Source organism: Platichthys flesus, chromosome 16 (genome assembly GCF_949316205.1).
Source record: "Platichthys flesus chromosome 16, fPlaFle2.1, whole genome shotgun sequence".
Taxonomy (NCBI): Eukaryota; Metazoa; Chordata; class Actinopteri; order Pleuronectiformes; family Pleuronectidae; genus Platichthys; species Platichthys flesus.
In genome coordinates, this window is record NC_084960.1 from 11,579,985 (window position 1) to 11,595,675 (window position 15,691).

The window sequence follows — 15,691 nt, forward strand, 5'->3', positions numbered from 1 at the left end:
CCGTTAAGTGAAAATGGATTACCAAAAAGAAGAAACGAGAAACTAAACTTTTAAAAAAATTAGGCCCTTTCTTTAGATGCAGATATAAAAAGAAGCTGTGTAATTTATGTTTGCCTTGACGATGAGTAAAGGGCATTTAATTTAGTTGATAGTTATTACATCTATTTATCATTTGTTTGTTTGACCTTGATAAAAGTAATACTTCAACATAAATTGCACTGAATCAAAATGCCATAGTTAGACATTATGTTGACCTTGAGGAATCTTCTCTATCTATATCTCTCGGAATATGTAACACCTTTTGTGCATGTATAAAAGTCAGTCAGTTTGTTGGTTACTGTCATTTTTAATTTTGGTGGCGAGATGATTTGGATCTTTACAAACCATTTTTAGACTGATCACAAGTGTGTAAAGGTTGTAATTAGAGCTGTTGCACCAGACAGTCCCTCTCTCTCATTGGCTCTCTCTCTCCCCCTGATTCACTCACTCATCGGGGTCTGTTTCACTTTGTGTTGTAGTCGTCCTCCTCCTGCTCTCTATCTCTCGCTCTCTCTCTCTCAACCTGGCTCTGTGGAGTGAAGCAGCCCCAGAGGTATCTGAGAACCTTCAGCACAGCCAAAGGCGACGCTTCTGTGATGCCACCCCCCTCCAACTATTCACCACTCTAAATTGTCTTCATTTGGAAATTGCCTGATGTGCTTTTGCGCAACAATCTTAACACTATCATTTTACCAAGGGGAGAAAGTACAGGGGCGCTCAGCGCTTTTACGCATGGAAGTTGGAATCAGCCTCGTTACCTTTACGCATGGCTGTGGCTCGTCTCCTCGGAGGATGCTGCCGGGCTTATGAGAGCGTGCCAGCGCGTCAACAGGGGAGTTAAAAGTGAGCAACGATGCGGGGCACTGAGCTGCTGCTCGGCTACTTTCTGGTGAAAGTTATGGTTTGCGACGCGGAGGGCGAGCCCGGGCAGAGCGACGACTTCATGATCATGACCGCGTTTAACGATTCCAAGGAAGGGGAGAGAGTAGTGACGGAGAGCCTGCCTGTAGAGGACAAGTGCCGCGGCTACTACGACGTGATGGGCCAGTGGGACCCGCCGTTCGTGTGCATGACCGGCAGCTACCTGTACTGCTGCGGGACCTGTGGCTTCAGGTTCTGCTGCGCGTTTAGGAGCTCCAGGCTGGACCAGACCACCTGTAAGAACTACGACACGCCGCCGTGGATGATGACGGGCAAGCCTCCGCCCAAAGTGGACGTGGCGCTGGAGTCCGCGAAGGATAAAACCAACCTCATCGTGTATGTCATCTGCGGGGTCGTGGCCATTATGGCACTAATAGGGATTTTCACCAAGCTCGGTCTGGAGAAGACGCATCGGCCGCACAGAGAGAACATGTCGAGGTAGGTCGGAATGTTCACCAATTCAGGTTTTGTTCTATCACTAGGGGAAAGAAACATCTAAAAAAAAAAAACTAAAGTTGAATTAACCAATATGTGCCTTTCAGAGCCATGTGATAACATAATTCACTGGTGGAAAACGAGACAATAAGAATGATATCGATAGAAAGTCACCAAGCAAAAAGTAAATTTTTTAAAAATGTGTGTAAAGCTATAAAGTTCAGCTTCACTCACAGCACTTTTTTAACGGTAATATCCAGATTTTGGCCAAGGGAGAAAGATTCAGAATGGCTGAATGCACCACTCTTCAGAGAAAGACGCTAATTGTGAGTCCTGCCTGCACAACAGTTGGCGTTACAGTTGTGAGTTAAAGGCAAAAGTGTATATTTTTTTTGTTTAGGCCCAAAAAAATCTGTTGACATATTTCAATGACGTTGTACAACTTGTGCTATACATGGCACACCTTGGCTACGTTACGAAAGGGGATTGACAACCAATGGATTTTTTTACTTGTAAAAATCCAATTAAAATGTATTCATAAAATACATTTAAAATTACAAAGATGTACAAAGTGCTGTACATCAATACATATATGAAACATAGCATAAAACATAAACATGACATAAAAAACACTGTTTACAAAACAGCAATAAACTACAAGATAAAATCAGTGGTCAGAGAAAGCCAAGGAGAACAAATGGGTTTTCAAACAAGATTCGAACATGTTGCCTGCGTGCAGCCAAATTATTTAGTTGCCAATCATGGCCAAGTGCTTCGTTCATAACATAAGGATGAGGGCTTCTATGCTGCAGGATGGTCTGAAGAAACTATGATGAATGCAAGATCCAGTGTTGATGGACTTTGATCCATAATAAAAACTCTATAAACTGATTTACCGAATTTATAGAGGTGCAATACTAAATTGCGGGAGTGCCCCTTTAAGCCATGGACTGCTGAGAGGTATAGTCCCTAATACTGCAGAAAGCCAAACTGGTCTCCTTTTCAACCCCAAGAGCTCCTTCCCCAACCTCAACCAGGCACTTTAAAAATAGTAATGCTTAATTTCTCAAGTCACTGACAAACAACATAATGTTCGAGATTTTTGTCATCTTTGTAGGGCTCTTGCGCACGTGATCCGCCACCCAGCCTCAGAACACACGGACGACATCGGACTCAGCCACCAGTATGAGAACATACAAACCAGAGTCACAGTTAACAGTCTCCGTAAGTATTATTAACGTCATCCACACACCTACACACACATTCACATGGGGGAGCTGTTTAAACACCTTGTGCACACCTGTATATCTACATAGCTGCCGCCATCTGCTTTCACCAACTATGCTGACGTTAATCCCAATCATAAATTCTTAGTTATTTTAACACTAAATATAAACCTAATATTCTTCTTACACATGAGCTTGCATGTCCGGAATTAGCTCTGGAACCGGAAGTGGTGAAAGAAAAAAAGATAAAAGAAACCGTCCAAAAATCGGCAGGCTGGTGAAGTAATTAGTCATGCCCCCAGCAATCACTTAAAATACACACTAATTACCACCGACAGCGTGGAGCTCTCTTTCTTAGCCAGTTCTTACTGTATGTAAGTGTTAAACACCCTCATTCTCTCATTCATCAGCATTAACGCCTACACACACCCACACAGTTGCACAGACAGAAAAGTTCTTATTGATGCTAAACCTGCCTTGACAGCTATGTCAATGAAGCTCTCTCTGCCTCTCTCCTGCATTTCATATTTAGAAAATAGCAACATTTTTGTTGTCATAATTAATAATTTAGGAAAAGTGAATTCTTTGGCTTAGGTGTGAATTAAGTCTCCTGATACTTATCAGGATAAATAATTATATATCACACATTGCACAGGAAAGGAATCCATACGGAATCCATACAATTATGAATTAAGTCAGGAAAGGTCTTTCCAGTTGCAGCGTGAAATGAAAATAAGCCCTGCCCTGATCTTCCTTAAGGCAGCTGCTTTCCGGGATGTTTGATCTCAGGCAGATGTAATATCAGGGATTATCATGTCCTGTGAGAGACCACACCTCTGCATGTTCTTATCACAACCTTAAATTAAAACAGCAGGTGACTTCCGCGATTAGTTTGAAAGGTTTTGTAATTAAAGAAACCACCTGGAGTAATCATGGGTTGCAACGTTGCACAAATATGTGAGCACTTTCAATAGGCAGCCTTTGATGATGACCGATCAAAATGCACATGTCTACTAAAAATTCGAGGGAAAATAAGTCCCCAAAAAGACAGACGAATAAATACATTATTTATTAACCCAGGCTGAACCTTCTCCACAATGTTATAATGCAGAAAATTGTTTAGTCCAACAGAAGCAAATATGATGTAAAATGGCCAAAACATATATCAAGTCGAAAATGTTCATATAAGTCGGTATTGACAATTATCATGATTAATGTAGCAATATTATAGTAAAGCTTGTGATTTTAAACTCTTACTGCCACAGAAAATGACACTTAAAACATTTTACAAATCTGAGGTGGATCATTTAAGTGTTCTACCTCCTCACTGTGTTTGCACAATGCAGAAGCCTCATGTCGATATATACATATATTGGACTATTATTAATGATATTTATTACATTGTTATAGTTATTGATACTGTTTTATTGCCCAGCTTGGAATGTACAGTACTATCACTATTATTATAGAAAGGTTATGAGATCACACACCTCATTAAAGACTAGACACTTGCACTCTGGGTTTTCTACCAGCTGTTTAACTTGTTCCTGGTCTTTGAACATGTCTGTCTGTGTCACCTAAAAAACTAATTGTGTTTGTATTTCTGCATTTCACTAAATATTACACAAGTAAGACAAGTATTTGATTCCACTTAAAAAAAAAAAAAAACTCAATAAGGAAGGTATTCTATTTTAAGAGCTACACTTTTTTCATTTTATCTGAGCTGACTTTTTTGACTCCCTAAATATCCGCTGAGGTGAGATGTCAGCGCTGACATGATAATAACTAATCATTCTAAAATCAGAGCGCTCTCATCTTACCTTGCTGACTCACAGAATAATTATCAGTTCATTAAAAACCAGCCATACAAACTGACAGATAAGACTGAAAGTGATGGAAAAAACTACTGTATGCCTTCTTTAGTGCAATATGTGCAGTATTATCCTTTTAGGACACTTGTGTAAAAAAGAAGTGAGCCTGAATTAAAAAAAAGGGCCAGTTATGGCTCCTTTATGTTCTCATATGGGACATGGGCCAAACCAAAAAACCAAAGAACATATTATGTAAATCTTTCTGGTTCTGACATTTAGACAGTTCTTAACACACAAAATGATGCTATTTCTACCTGCCTTTCTTTTGCACTGGTAGACCCCAGACAATCACCTTTTCAGTCTAATTCTATTCATTCAAGATGATGTTAGTTAATTTATTGAAGAAACCACTGACTCTGAGTGATGGGAGCTTCTCTTATACATTGTGGCCTTGGACACGGAGATGCAGGGCACAGTTTGGAGGCTGCGGAAATCTTACAAATGGATATGGGAGGGATTCTGTCTAACTCACCTGGCAACAGCGCGGGGACGGCTGTTGTTTTCTTGACAGCGATCCTCTCCAGGTTACAAGAGGTTAGGTGATATTTTTTGCCACATGACGGATCCACACTGTACGTGTCCTCTCCAGCTGGGCTTCCTAGTGGCAGGTGTGACAATGCCCCAGCTATAATCATCACAGCTTATTACGGATACTGGTGCAAAACAGTGATTGAACTGCTGCAGAGGGAGACCCTGGTCCTCATCTGTTGCCTGTCAAAGATAACAAAAATCTGTTGGACCGGTCTACGAGCTCTCATTCTCCTCAAGACCCCACTAATACACATTTTGCGATCAGGGTTTCTTTGGCCACCAGCACTATCATGTCCATGTCCTGCTGGCAATGTCGGTATATGGGGCAATTGTGAAGTGTGGCCTCTTTTTACTCCAGGCAGTCAGCCAGAGAGAACAAAGTCTCCGCTCACTGCCAACACTCCACTGGTCCATGACAGTCCATTTCCTCGCTGGCAGACAGAAAAGTATTTCAGCTGCATTTCCTGTGACAGCAGCTGAGACTATACCTATGGACTTCTTTTCCACCTGCCATATACTTAACTTTGAGCTTTTACAGAATCTTAAAACCCTTAAGGAAGTAATTACAGACTCGCATCAAAGTAAGATACAAAATATATAAACAGGAAGCTGCGCTCTTTCAGATATTGTATTTCAGTTTTTTAAATATTTTCACCTCTCCAATGTTTTGCGCTATGACCTATATTTACCGTTAAGATGACACTAACATTAAACTTGTTTCCATCATTTAAAACAGCACGAATAACTATCCAACCAAATCATGTCAACAAAGAAGTATTTTCGCCTCATCATACCATAACCCCTGAAACATCAATTATATTTCCAGTGTATAGTTATATGCATTTCATAAGACGCAAACAAACTAAACTTTTGACGCTAGGTTGATTATTCTTGCCTACAAAAATTAACAAGGTTAAATAATGTATCTGAAATAAAAGAACTGTTTGATCAAATACTTTACTCATACATTTCTATATATATATATATATATATATATTTATATATCATTAATGATTATGTAAGCACAATATAGATATATTTTTGGCTGTTAAGGGTTTCAGGAGACTGACAGATGACAATTTATTGACTGGAAGAGAATGGAATATTGTCATCACTAACTTAAAAGTAGGCTGTCTGTAAATAAGAGCGCCCTTCTCCTTGTACCATTTATTTCAGGGCAAACAGCTCCCAAAATACTCTCTAAATCTTTTATGAGTTTCAGGGACACGTCTGTGTCTGGAGTGTTAACTCGCTTATTTCCCGCAAATAACCATGGATTCTTTAACCTTACGAGTCTCGAGAAGTGGCCTACTTACTTCCAGCGGCTGACATAAAAGCTGTGACTTTGACAGTCACAACAGCAGAAGCGCAAGTAACACTTGAGTCAACACAAAGTCAGACGAACATTAAAGAGAGACAAACATCTACATACATCAGCACATCAGTTCACTCTTATTTTGGCACCCAGACAATACCTAAGTTGCAACAGATGTTAAGAAAAACAGGTCTTGAGCTTATTAACTGCACGGAAGCTATTCACATCTAGGACTAGAGTATTTCCAAAGGATATTTGGGATTTTGGAGACACTGAGACAAGCTGAAAAATAACAAATGTTGGGATACGAAAAAGTGAGTGGCTTCTAATTTTAAAGCGGATACCCTGAGCTTGACCTTGAGTCGAAGCCTCAGACTCCCGATGGGTGGCTCGGATAACAAAGATATCAAAATAGTTTCCGTATTCCATTGAGATCATTCGACAATAAACTGCATGGGGATTAATTTGATCTGTGTTCCTGTCAGTGTTGTTTTAAACAGACAATATTTATAGTGTGTCACAGTGTCCATGGAAGCAGAAGAAGATCTAATTTGACTGTCAGAGTTAAATGAGACCACACTGAATGAGAGCCTGTGGCCCACTTGCAGTGACGAGTATGAAACTGAAACAGGTCAACAAGCTCAGGAAGGAACCAGACGAGGTTTCACACATACAATTGGAAACAGACAGGTTTTGGAAGATTGTTTTTGTTAATAATCAGCTCCAGCTATGAAACAAACTGTAAATACATGTATATTAAATGGTCGGCAACTATTCTGCTTCACGCTTGTATATAACTAATTTAACTAGTTTCTTTTACAGATTTAAAGGATTTAATGAGTTTTTTTGATGAACACTTCATCACCTAGTTTTATAAGTTATCTGTACACTTGAAAGTGCTGCGCTGTCTTCCTTACCAACTAAAGCTTTTTAATAAAGCTTTCAATAAAACCAGATAACACCGGAGCTTGTTATAAAGAAATCCTCATTTTAAAGCGAACACAGTGGCACAGTCAATCCCTTTGCTACCTTAACTGAAGTCAAAATCTGATCTCAATCACTACCCACTCGTCGAGGTGTGGTGAGGTGAAAGACTGGTTGGAGACGACCGCTCTATCATTTCATGAGACAGCATCGATAATTTGAGTCTTTCCAAAATTAATTAGCACAGCAATAAGATATCTTGCTGACCAGTGGGGAATAAGAGCCTAATTAACCCATTTTCTGAATTAATGATCTGTTTTGGTCAGACACATTCTGGAACTAGGACTACAGGACTCCCAAAGTTTTTAAACTTCAACCATTAACAACGGTAGTGGGAAGAAGACGCCAATGGGGATCAATACGGCACCTGCTCTGAGCCAATAAAGGAGAATAACAGGATCACGAAAAATAAGAGATTTAGAACCTCAAGGCATTTAAAATAGGCATCACGTCGAACATGTATTTATCTTGGTGCATGTATTTAGAAACGTTTTTAAACACCCCCAGCACCAAATTTTTATTGAAACTTGTACTGGGAGTGTTGAAGTTCAGTCAAATTCCTTCAATTGTACAAATATTAGTACTAAATGGCCCAGACCTAGAGGAAATATCTAGGTTAAAATCAGGCCTTTAATATATTGGAATGGGTTAAGTTACAGCTTTATTGCAACCTTATAGGGAAGTGAAGAAATTAAAAGAAAAGATCTAGACGATGGGAGAGCAGCAAAATCTCTAGAGTAAAACCCAATGGAGCTTTTTTTTTTTAGAATGAACTGAACAGAGGGTGACAGCAAAGCAATCTTCCAAGTACAACACATTTGCAGGAACTTCTGCAACAGCCTTGAGAATAACTCTATATGATCCCCATTGTAAGAACATCATTTGAAATTAAATGAGTCCTTTTATTCTTTACTTCTACTATGCACAGATTCTATTCTAACCAGTGGCAAACCGCCGCCTGTGAATTCGACTGCTCCTCTAATCTCCTCCAATCTAAACGCAGTGAAGACACTCTGAACATCTGTTGGTTCTGTCATGCCAGTAGGCAGGGGGCCAGTCTCTTTGCTGTGCACCCCTTAATTTACCAGATGTCTACTGTAGGATAAGTACAGTTTTACAAAGAGCAGTCATGACTCTCCAGCTGGGTGCCCACAAAAAACCTACTTGAGGGAAAGTGACACTATCAAGTTAGAATGACCGTTATTGTATATTCACATGTCAAAATGATCGACATCCTGGGAATTCTACACACATTCATTAAGTAATTAAATTTAGCTAAAATAGTTAATATTGTATGTGTATAAAATTTGCAACTACTACCTTGATGATAATAGGGATCTGTTACCTTTTTTTATACCTAAATGTCAAAAATGTTTCATTGCTTATTCACATGAAGTACACTTAGCAACAGTGTCTGCATTTCTACATTAACAACTTGTGTTTTCCCTTGTTTAGATAGCAGCCAGCTGAACAACATTGTCAAAACGTCAACTCTGATAGCGCAGCCTTACCCGGTAGTGGGACAGGTCGCCAGCCCCTATGAACAACAGAAGCCTGTCAAGGATCTCAACAAGTACGCCACGCTCAAGGCTGTGGGTAAGAAGCTGCTCACATCACAGGGAACCTTAATGATGAGGAAGCTGCTAGGGTTCATCATTTGATCTGATTAGTGAGCTCATTACATCCAAATAACACTGGCATAATTAATCAGGGCTTCCCTGCATCTTATAAGATGGAGTGTCAGGGTGTAATTGAGTGAACCGGAGAGACTATAATCTATAATCTGAGTGATCATGGCGGAAGATTTATATATTTCATAAGGCAGAAAATGAATCTGCAATGCTTGAATAAACTTAAAAATAAATTTAGTTAGTGTTAAATAGTGCTTGTCTCAAAAGTATAAACATTAGTAATGAGACATTATCCTCATATTTAGGTTCATATTATTAATTTGGGTTATTACATGAAAGGTTTATATGCTACTTATGTTCAGAAAACACACCCTTTTTCTCATACTGTCCATTGCTGCTGCTTCTCCTTTCAGCCTCTGTCTCAAACACTTGGTTTCAGCTCCTGTCAGCCAGGCTAACTCAACCTGGCTTTGTTAGCCTTTGTTAGACTAAGTAAGGCTTTGTTAGGGGACGTGCCAGACTAGCAGCACAGCGTGCATTTAGAAAAAGATAGGGGTTACAACCGGACTACCGACAGTTGTTGGTAAACTTTGGAACACCATACGTGTTGTTAGAAATAAAAGTATCCTTTAGTTGGTTTAAATCACCATCAAATCTCTGGCTAACAGAAATCCATGTCAGTTAATTCACAGTCCATCAACGCAACCAGAGAGAGGGGAACAAAGTGTATTTATAGAACCAAGTTTGTTGTTCTTCTCATGTACTACTTTTGGAAAGTCTGCAGCAGTTGCCTGGACGAGCAGCATTTCAGACAAGGAATAAAAGGAAATGCCAAAATAGTTTCACAAAGGAAGGTGGTGCTAAATAATGTTTCATATCGTCTATGATCTTGGAAAGAAAAACATGAAAAATCCAAACATATTTGTAGTGCAAAAATATGTAAATGAAAAATACCCAAGGGCAAAGGCCCGGGGCATTATAATTCTTGTTTAATGTTCTATTTTCTCTGCTCATCTTCCATTGTTTTAATCTTTTTGTTTCTTTCTTAAAAAGCACTACAAGCACTACTGAACATTAATAAGACCAGTGCTATAAAAATAAAGTATATTATTGTTATTATTATTATTATTACTATGACCATTATTATTGTGATATTGGATTGCCCTCTAATATTATTATTTATCATAGAATTTCAGTATTTAACAGTATTCAACCTTGAGTTGATTGCTAAAAAGAGAACTGAATCCATTCCGACAAAGTTTTGATTCCACAACTTTTCGTATTGATTCCTGCTTGTTCTCCTACGGCTCCTAATAAGAAGAGAGGAAAATAAGCAGCATTAAAGTGAAAGTATTAGAGGATGTGTATTTAACACAGTGAAACAAGATTCTTCTTATAGATTGTACCTGAATCAATTCGCTGCAACCGATGGATTACCTGGATGTGTGTATTGTAAGTCCAATCACAAGAAAACTGCTCAATCCCTTTGTGATTCACTGTAGCAGCTGAAGCTTCGATGCTGTTAATCCACTGAAGTGCCGTCAAACAAACTGATCATTAGGGAAAATAAAAATAGAGCAAATCTTAGCTAATGAGACTGGGGACAGGAGACAATCAGGAGCAATCAAAACACAAATGAGTTGGGGCGTGGTGGTGGGAGCACCGTGAGCCATGTGAGCCTCTGTCGTGCTTATCTCACATGTACTAATGTACCTGCACGAATGGTTTTGCTGAAGTAGTTGCTGTGAAAGATGTGGCTGCTCATCACATTATTCACTCTGTACCATGAAGTGAGAGCTGCACACACACCCTGCTGTTGGTGGGGGTCTAACATGTTGGTATGGAAGGACATAAAGAAAATATATATTTTGCTGTGGTCTGCAGGCAAAATCTAAGCCAGTGATTAAATAAACTTATTTCATACAAAAAACAAATGACCACACACACACACACACACACACACTGTACTTATTATATCTAATTGGCACAAATTGAATCTTACCTAATGGCTCATGGGAATGGAGATTGTGAAAATATAGCCTCCATTTAAACATTTAGTGACTTCCTGTAATAGACAGTGTGAAGCAACCACAACACGATCACCATCCTCAAGAAGGACAATGTATTCACAGTGAATAGCTTTTGTTGTGATTTCATTAATAATTGTGTCATGCGGGGGAAACATGAACCTTAAGTATCATTGACTTTACCTATAATTTAAAGCATTAATAACTATTCATATATTAATTTAAAGATTATATGAAAATATGGGGATATACACATTTTGTTTTTGTGTGACAGAATGGACATGATGTCAAACAATACGCTCCGATACTGGGGCATGGATAATGTGTGATTGACAGCTAGTACCGTCCAATGGGTGCAGGTCACATGTGGTGGTGGGCAAGCAGTGTCCTTGAGCTGTGTCAGCCTCACCCCCCCCACCCACTCATCCACACATTGTTACTTCTGGTTCAACAAACGAAGTCGGCGCTGGACAAACCGCCAAACTCGGGGATTCAAAATGGCATTTCACAAATAATGTGTGAAGTCTTGTTGACAATTTGCAATGACTAATGCGATTAAGAAATGCCACAAAACTAATATGTAGTTTCTTTGTATCTGTTAGCAGAGAAAGCCAACGACGGCTACTACAGCAACCGTCGGCAACTGATCGAGATGGCTACCAAGGGCAGCCTTCCTATGGAAGCTATGGATATGGAGCCAGAGCCGAGCAATCCTTACAGCCCACCCAGACAGCTGTCGTCCAAGCACAGTGAACACAAATACAAAAGCCCCAAGGGCCACAGCTCCCAGTCACTGTGCTACAGCTCCAGCACTGTTGCCAGCCCAGTGGTGCTAACATCCTGGGACGGCAAGGACACGCTGGGACTGAGACACAGCTTCGGCCCAACGAAACTCTGCATCGTGGAGAAGGAGCTGCACACCACCCGCTACATGCCCCCCCAACCATACTTTGTCACCAACAGCAAGACAGAGGTGACGGTATGAAGGACTGTTTGAACATCAGGCTTCAGAGGAGTCTGTGAAGTACGGTAACTGCTGACTGAGGGCAGGTTCGCAAGACAGCAGCATAGCCTTCTGTCTGTATGTGCAGTTGTGCATGTAATGAGGTGCATTTCAGATGCCAAGTACAGGTGAAGTGACTCGGTAGCGATCACCGTGCCCCAGGAAGACACAGTGATTCATATATTGTCATCAATATTCATATAATCCATGTGCTAATACAAACCACAACAGCTAAATGTATCATTTATATCAGTGATGAGGCATGCAACACCTACTGAGCAGCTGTCAATAATCACTAAGATATAAAAAATAAACTGTTATTATATTATCTCATGTCTAAATGAGAAAAACCTTTCATGTTCACTGTATTAAATCAAGTTGTCTTTGGTTGATTGGGTATTGAATCATGAAAAGGGTTGTTAACTTTGTTAATACTATTTCGAAATAGGCTGTAACAGATTGCAATTAAAGAGTAGAAATTAATCCTTAAAAAACATCTGAATAAATCAAATCAGACCAAATTACATATATTTTATTGACTTATCTGAAATGAAAAGATCCAGTTGTCTTCAGTGTGCGTCATGAGAATGTGAATGAGTTCAGAAGACTGTTAAATGAGAATATAGATAGCATTATGGTAGAATCGTTTTTAACTGTATTGTCCTCACACACTAACCGTTACTGTGCTGCCAATAAGAGTCCTCTCAAAAGATAACTACAATTTTATTGTTATTCAGAAAGTATCAGAAGACCAACATAGTTATCCATGCCCAAGTTTTGGCTCGGACTATTACTGACGTGCATAAAAGGTGAAAGAGAGACTTAAAATTGTTCAAAAGTATTATTCAGGACTATTAGACAATATAAACATTTCAGTCTGTGATGGCGTTAACCTATCATCGTCTCGAGATCCATTTAAATTGTGTGAACGTAGCGTCACTGTTGGTGTTTCGTCTTGAAGCGAAACAAAGTCACTGTCAACAGACATCCTATGCATTCCCATGACAATTATAGGAGAAGTAGCTGCAGTGTTGCAGAGTGTTGAAACAGTGTTGTGTTGGTGTAATAGTGCCTCTCATCAGTACCAGCATGTGAGTGATTAACCTAGAATTTACTGTGGAGGAAGCCCCCAGTCTTAGAATGGTGATTGGTCTTAGTCATGAGCCCTACATCAAGCCCCCCCGACAGAAGCTGTTTTCTCTGTGAAGACTCTGTTTGTATTAATGTAGACATGCATTATTTTGATCCCAAATCTCACATTTAATTAACATATCTGGTATAAAAAGCCGAAAATGTAAGTAGTAAGAGCTGATATGTCCATTGTTTGATGTTCATTTTGAGTTGTGAGGCAAGTCAAGGTTGTTTTTGCTTCACAAATAAATGGGTCATCGAAATACATATACCGGTATACAAGTTGTTGAATAACCAACCATAGGAAACTACAGTACAACAATATTAATATCTGCAATTATGTTTGAGCCACGGTGAACTAATCCCCATCTGCTGGGAATCTGGAACAGTTTGGTCGACACTTTTTATCCCAGCTGACAAACAGATACTGAGAACTAACAAAAACGGTTGCACTGATTTCCCAGCCAAGCAATAGACATGGGTGCTCACGCCTGCCTGCATGTCTTACTCATGCGGTTGATTATTTCAGGCAACGGAGGACAAGGCTGCAGTCATCGCTGAGTAGGAAGTGGGAATTGTTGGTACAAAGAATTATTTGTGTTCTCAAGTCCAAGTCTTACAGAAACATACAAAATAAATATAACAAGGGCGCAAATGTTGGAGATCGTCATGTTTTGGTAGCTGTGTATTTTGTCAGACTTTCAAAATAACTGTGAGCACTTCTTTCCAAAATATTTATAATTAGTGCACCATACTGTCCTTACACATAATTGATAAAGTGTTTGAGTGTTCATTTTTTCATTTATATGAACAAAATCTGTTATTCATAAACAACTGAGATTTGTTTTTACTTATGCAAACAATGTTGTACAGTCACTTTTTATGTGAAGTCAAATGTGTTACTGAAATCTCTTTTATTACGCTACAGTACACAATATTTACATCTGTAATAATAATCGGTTTAATTTGTCCTTGCTTTGCAACATCGAGTAATTACAACGCAACAATCATTTTATATTTTGATAAAGGTTAAAGAAAAGAAATGCCCCCTATATGACCACACATCTAATACAGTTCACTGTGAAGGCTACTGATTCTTTGTATCACTGTTGGCTCAATATCTGATTATTAATGAGTGTTTAATATGTGTCTTTATGTACAGCACCAATTTACACCGGAGTAAGATTCCCTGTTAATATGTTTACAGCCTCCATCAGTTCCGATCCTCCATGTCTCCTGGAAAAACATGATCGTTCAAATAATAATAAGATATATCCCTGCATGTCGCCAGCGTAAAAAAATGTCAGTCTCCACTTTGTCATTTTTTGCCACACTGAATTAATTGAAATAACAGCTAAACCAGATATTCAGTCTCAGTGTAGCCTGGAAAAGTGCAAGGTTCATGAAACAGGTTCTGAATGAGGAAAACTTCTATGGCTGCATTTTTAGGTTCATGTAAGATCGAGCATGCCAACAATTTCAGCTTTCATGTATTAGGTATATCACAGCTTACGTTGAACACAAGAAATAATTAATGGCAAAGAGCTTCTGTAGCACAATGGTTATAGACTTTGTTTAACATTCCAGCTTACAGGTAAATAAATGGCAGTAAATGTACTGCAGGTTTAATTGGTTTATTCAACTGATTTACCTCTTTGTTTTTAACTGAAGTAAACCAATCATTTGGCGGATGATGGGTTCACAGGTGATGGTCTCTTTTGTTGTGTATCCTCCTTTATAAATCGTGTTTCTAGCTGGTTCTACCCCCCCGCCTTCACCCCAACAGATGGTATCATAACAACATGGTCGAGTTCAGCCAAAGGAAACTCTTCCATATAATATACTACAGTTTGTGTGACTTCCTGGATTTCTGTGACCCAGCTATAGAAAATTGATGTGTCATTACACTGTCAACATCAAAATTATTTTTAATAACTGTCTCTTTCCCTGACTTAAAAAAAATATCCTTATTTTGGTGTAGATGCAAACTTATTTGCGAAATTCAAATTTTTTATTCTAGGGGTATATTTCATGTATCTTTATTTTGGAAATATAAGGCATGTTTTGGGGTTTGTGTTTGAAGGTTGAGTGTTTTTGAGTTAAAAAATGATAGTTTACTAGTAAAAAGGAAAATACCTTTTAGCAATTTACAACAGCTCATGTTGTGCAGGTCATCCAAGGGCAGCAGTCGAGGACAACTTAACAATCACTCTCTTTGGGTCCAAGCACCATGGAGCTATACGCATATTGATTTACTCATTGTGGCCTCACTACAGGCTGAGAGACATTTCCTGAAGGAGCTGCCACTCTCATGCGAGATGCTCAAAATATGTCATGCGTCAGGGCCTGGATAAGTGAAGTAGCTGGATCGATTCAGCCAAGTGCTAATGCCTCCTGGAGCTAGTTTAACTCCATGGATAGAGAGTCTCTGCTGGATCAGTGCATCCTGCATGAGTAAGTAAAAGAAAAACTTCAGTAGCTGAGCTGAGAATCAAACAAGAACTATTTTGCTTCCACTGGTAGTAGAGATAGAAATTTACCACAGAATATGATGAGCTTCACTTGAAGGATCACTTT

General features: G+C 39.2%; 1 protein-coding gene across 1 annotated transcript; it reads left to right on the forward strand.

Moving 5' to 3' along the window:
* Positions 1-561: 561 nt before the first annotated feature.
* On the forward strand, positions 562-15,018 carry shisa9b (shisa family member 9b). The gene is made up of 4 exons (XM_062407211.1): positions 562-1,398; positions 2,513-2,619; positions 8,778-8,918; positions 11,583-15,018. Exons 1-4 carry the CDS (start codon positions 893-895, stop codon positions 11,963-11,965), a joined length of 1,137 nt encoding a protein of 378 aa, XP_062263195.1. The 5' UTR covers positions 562-892; the 3' UTR covers positions 11,966-15,018.
* The last annotated feature ends 673 nt before the right edge of the window (positions 15,019-15,691 follow it).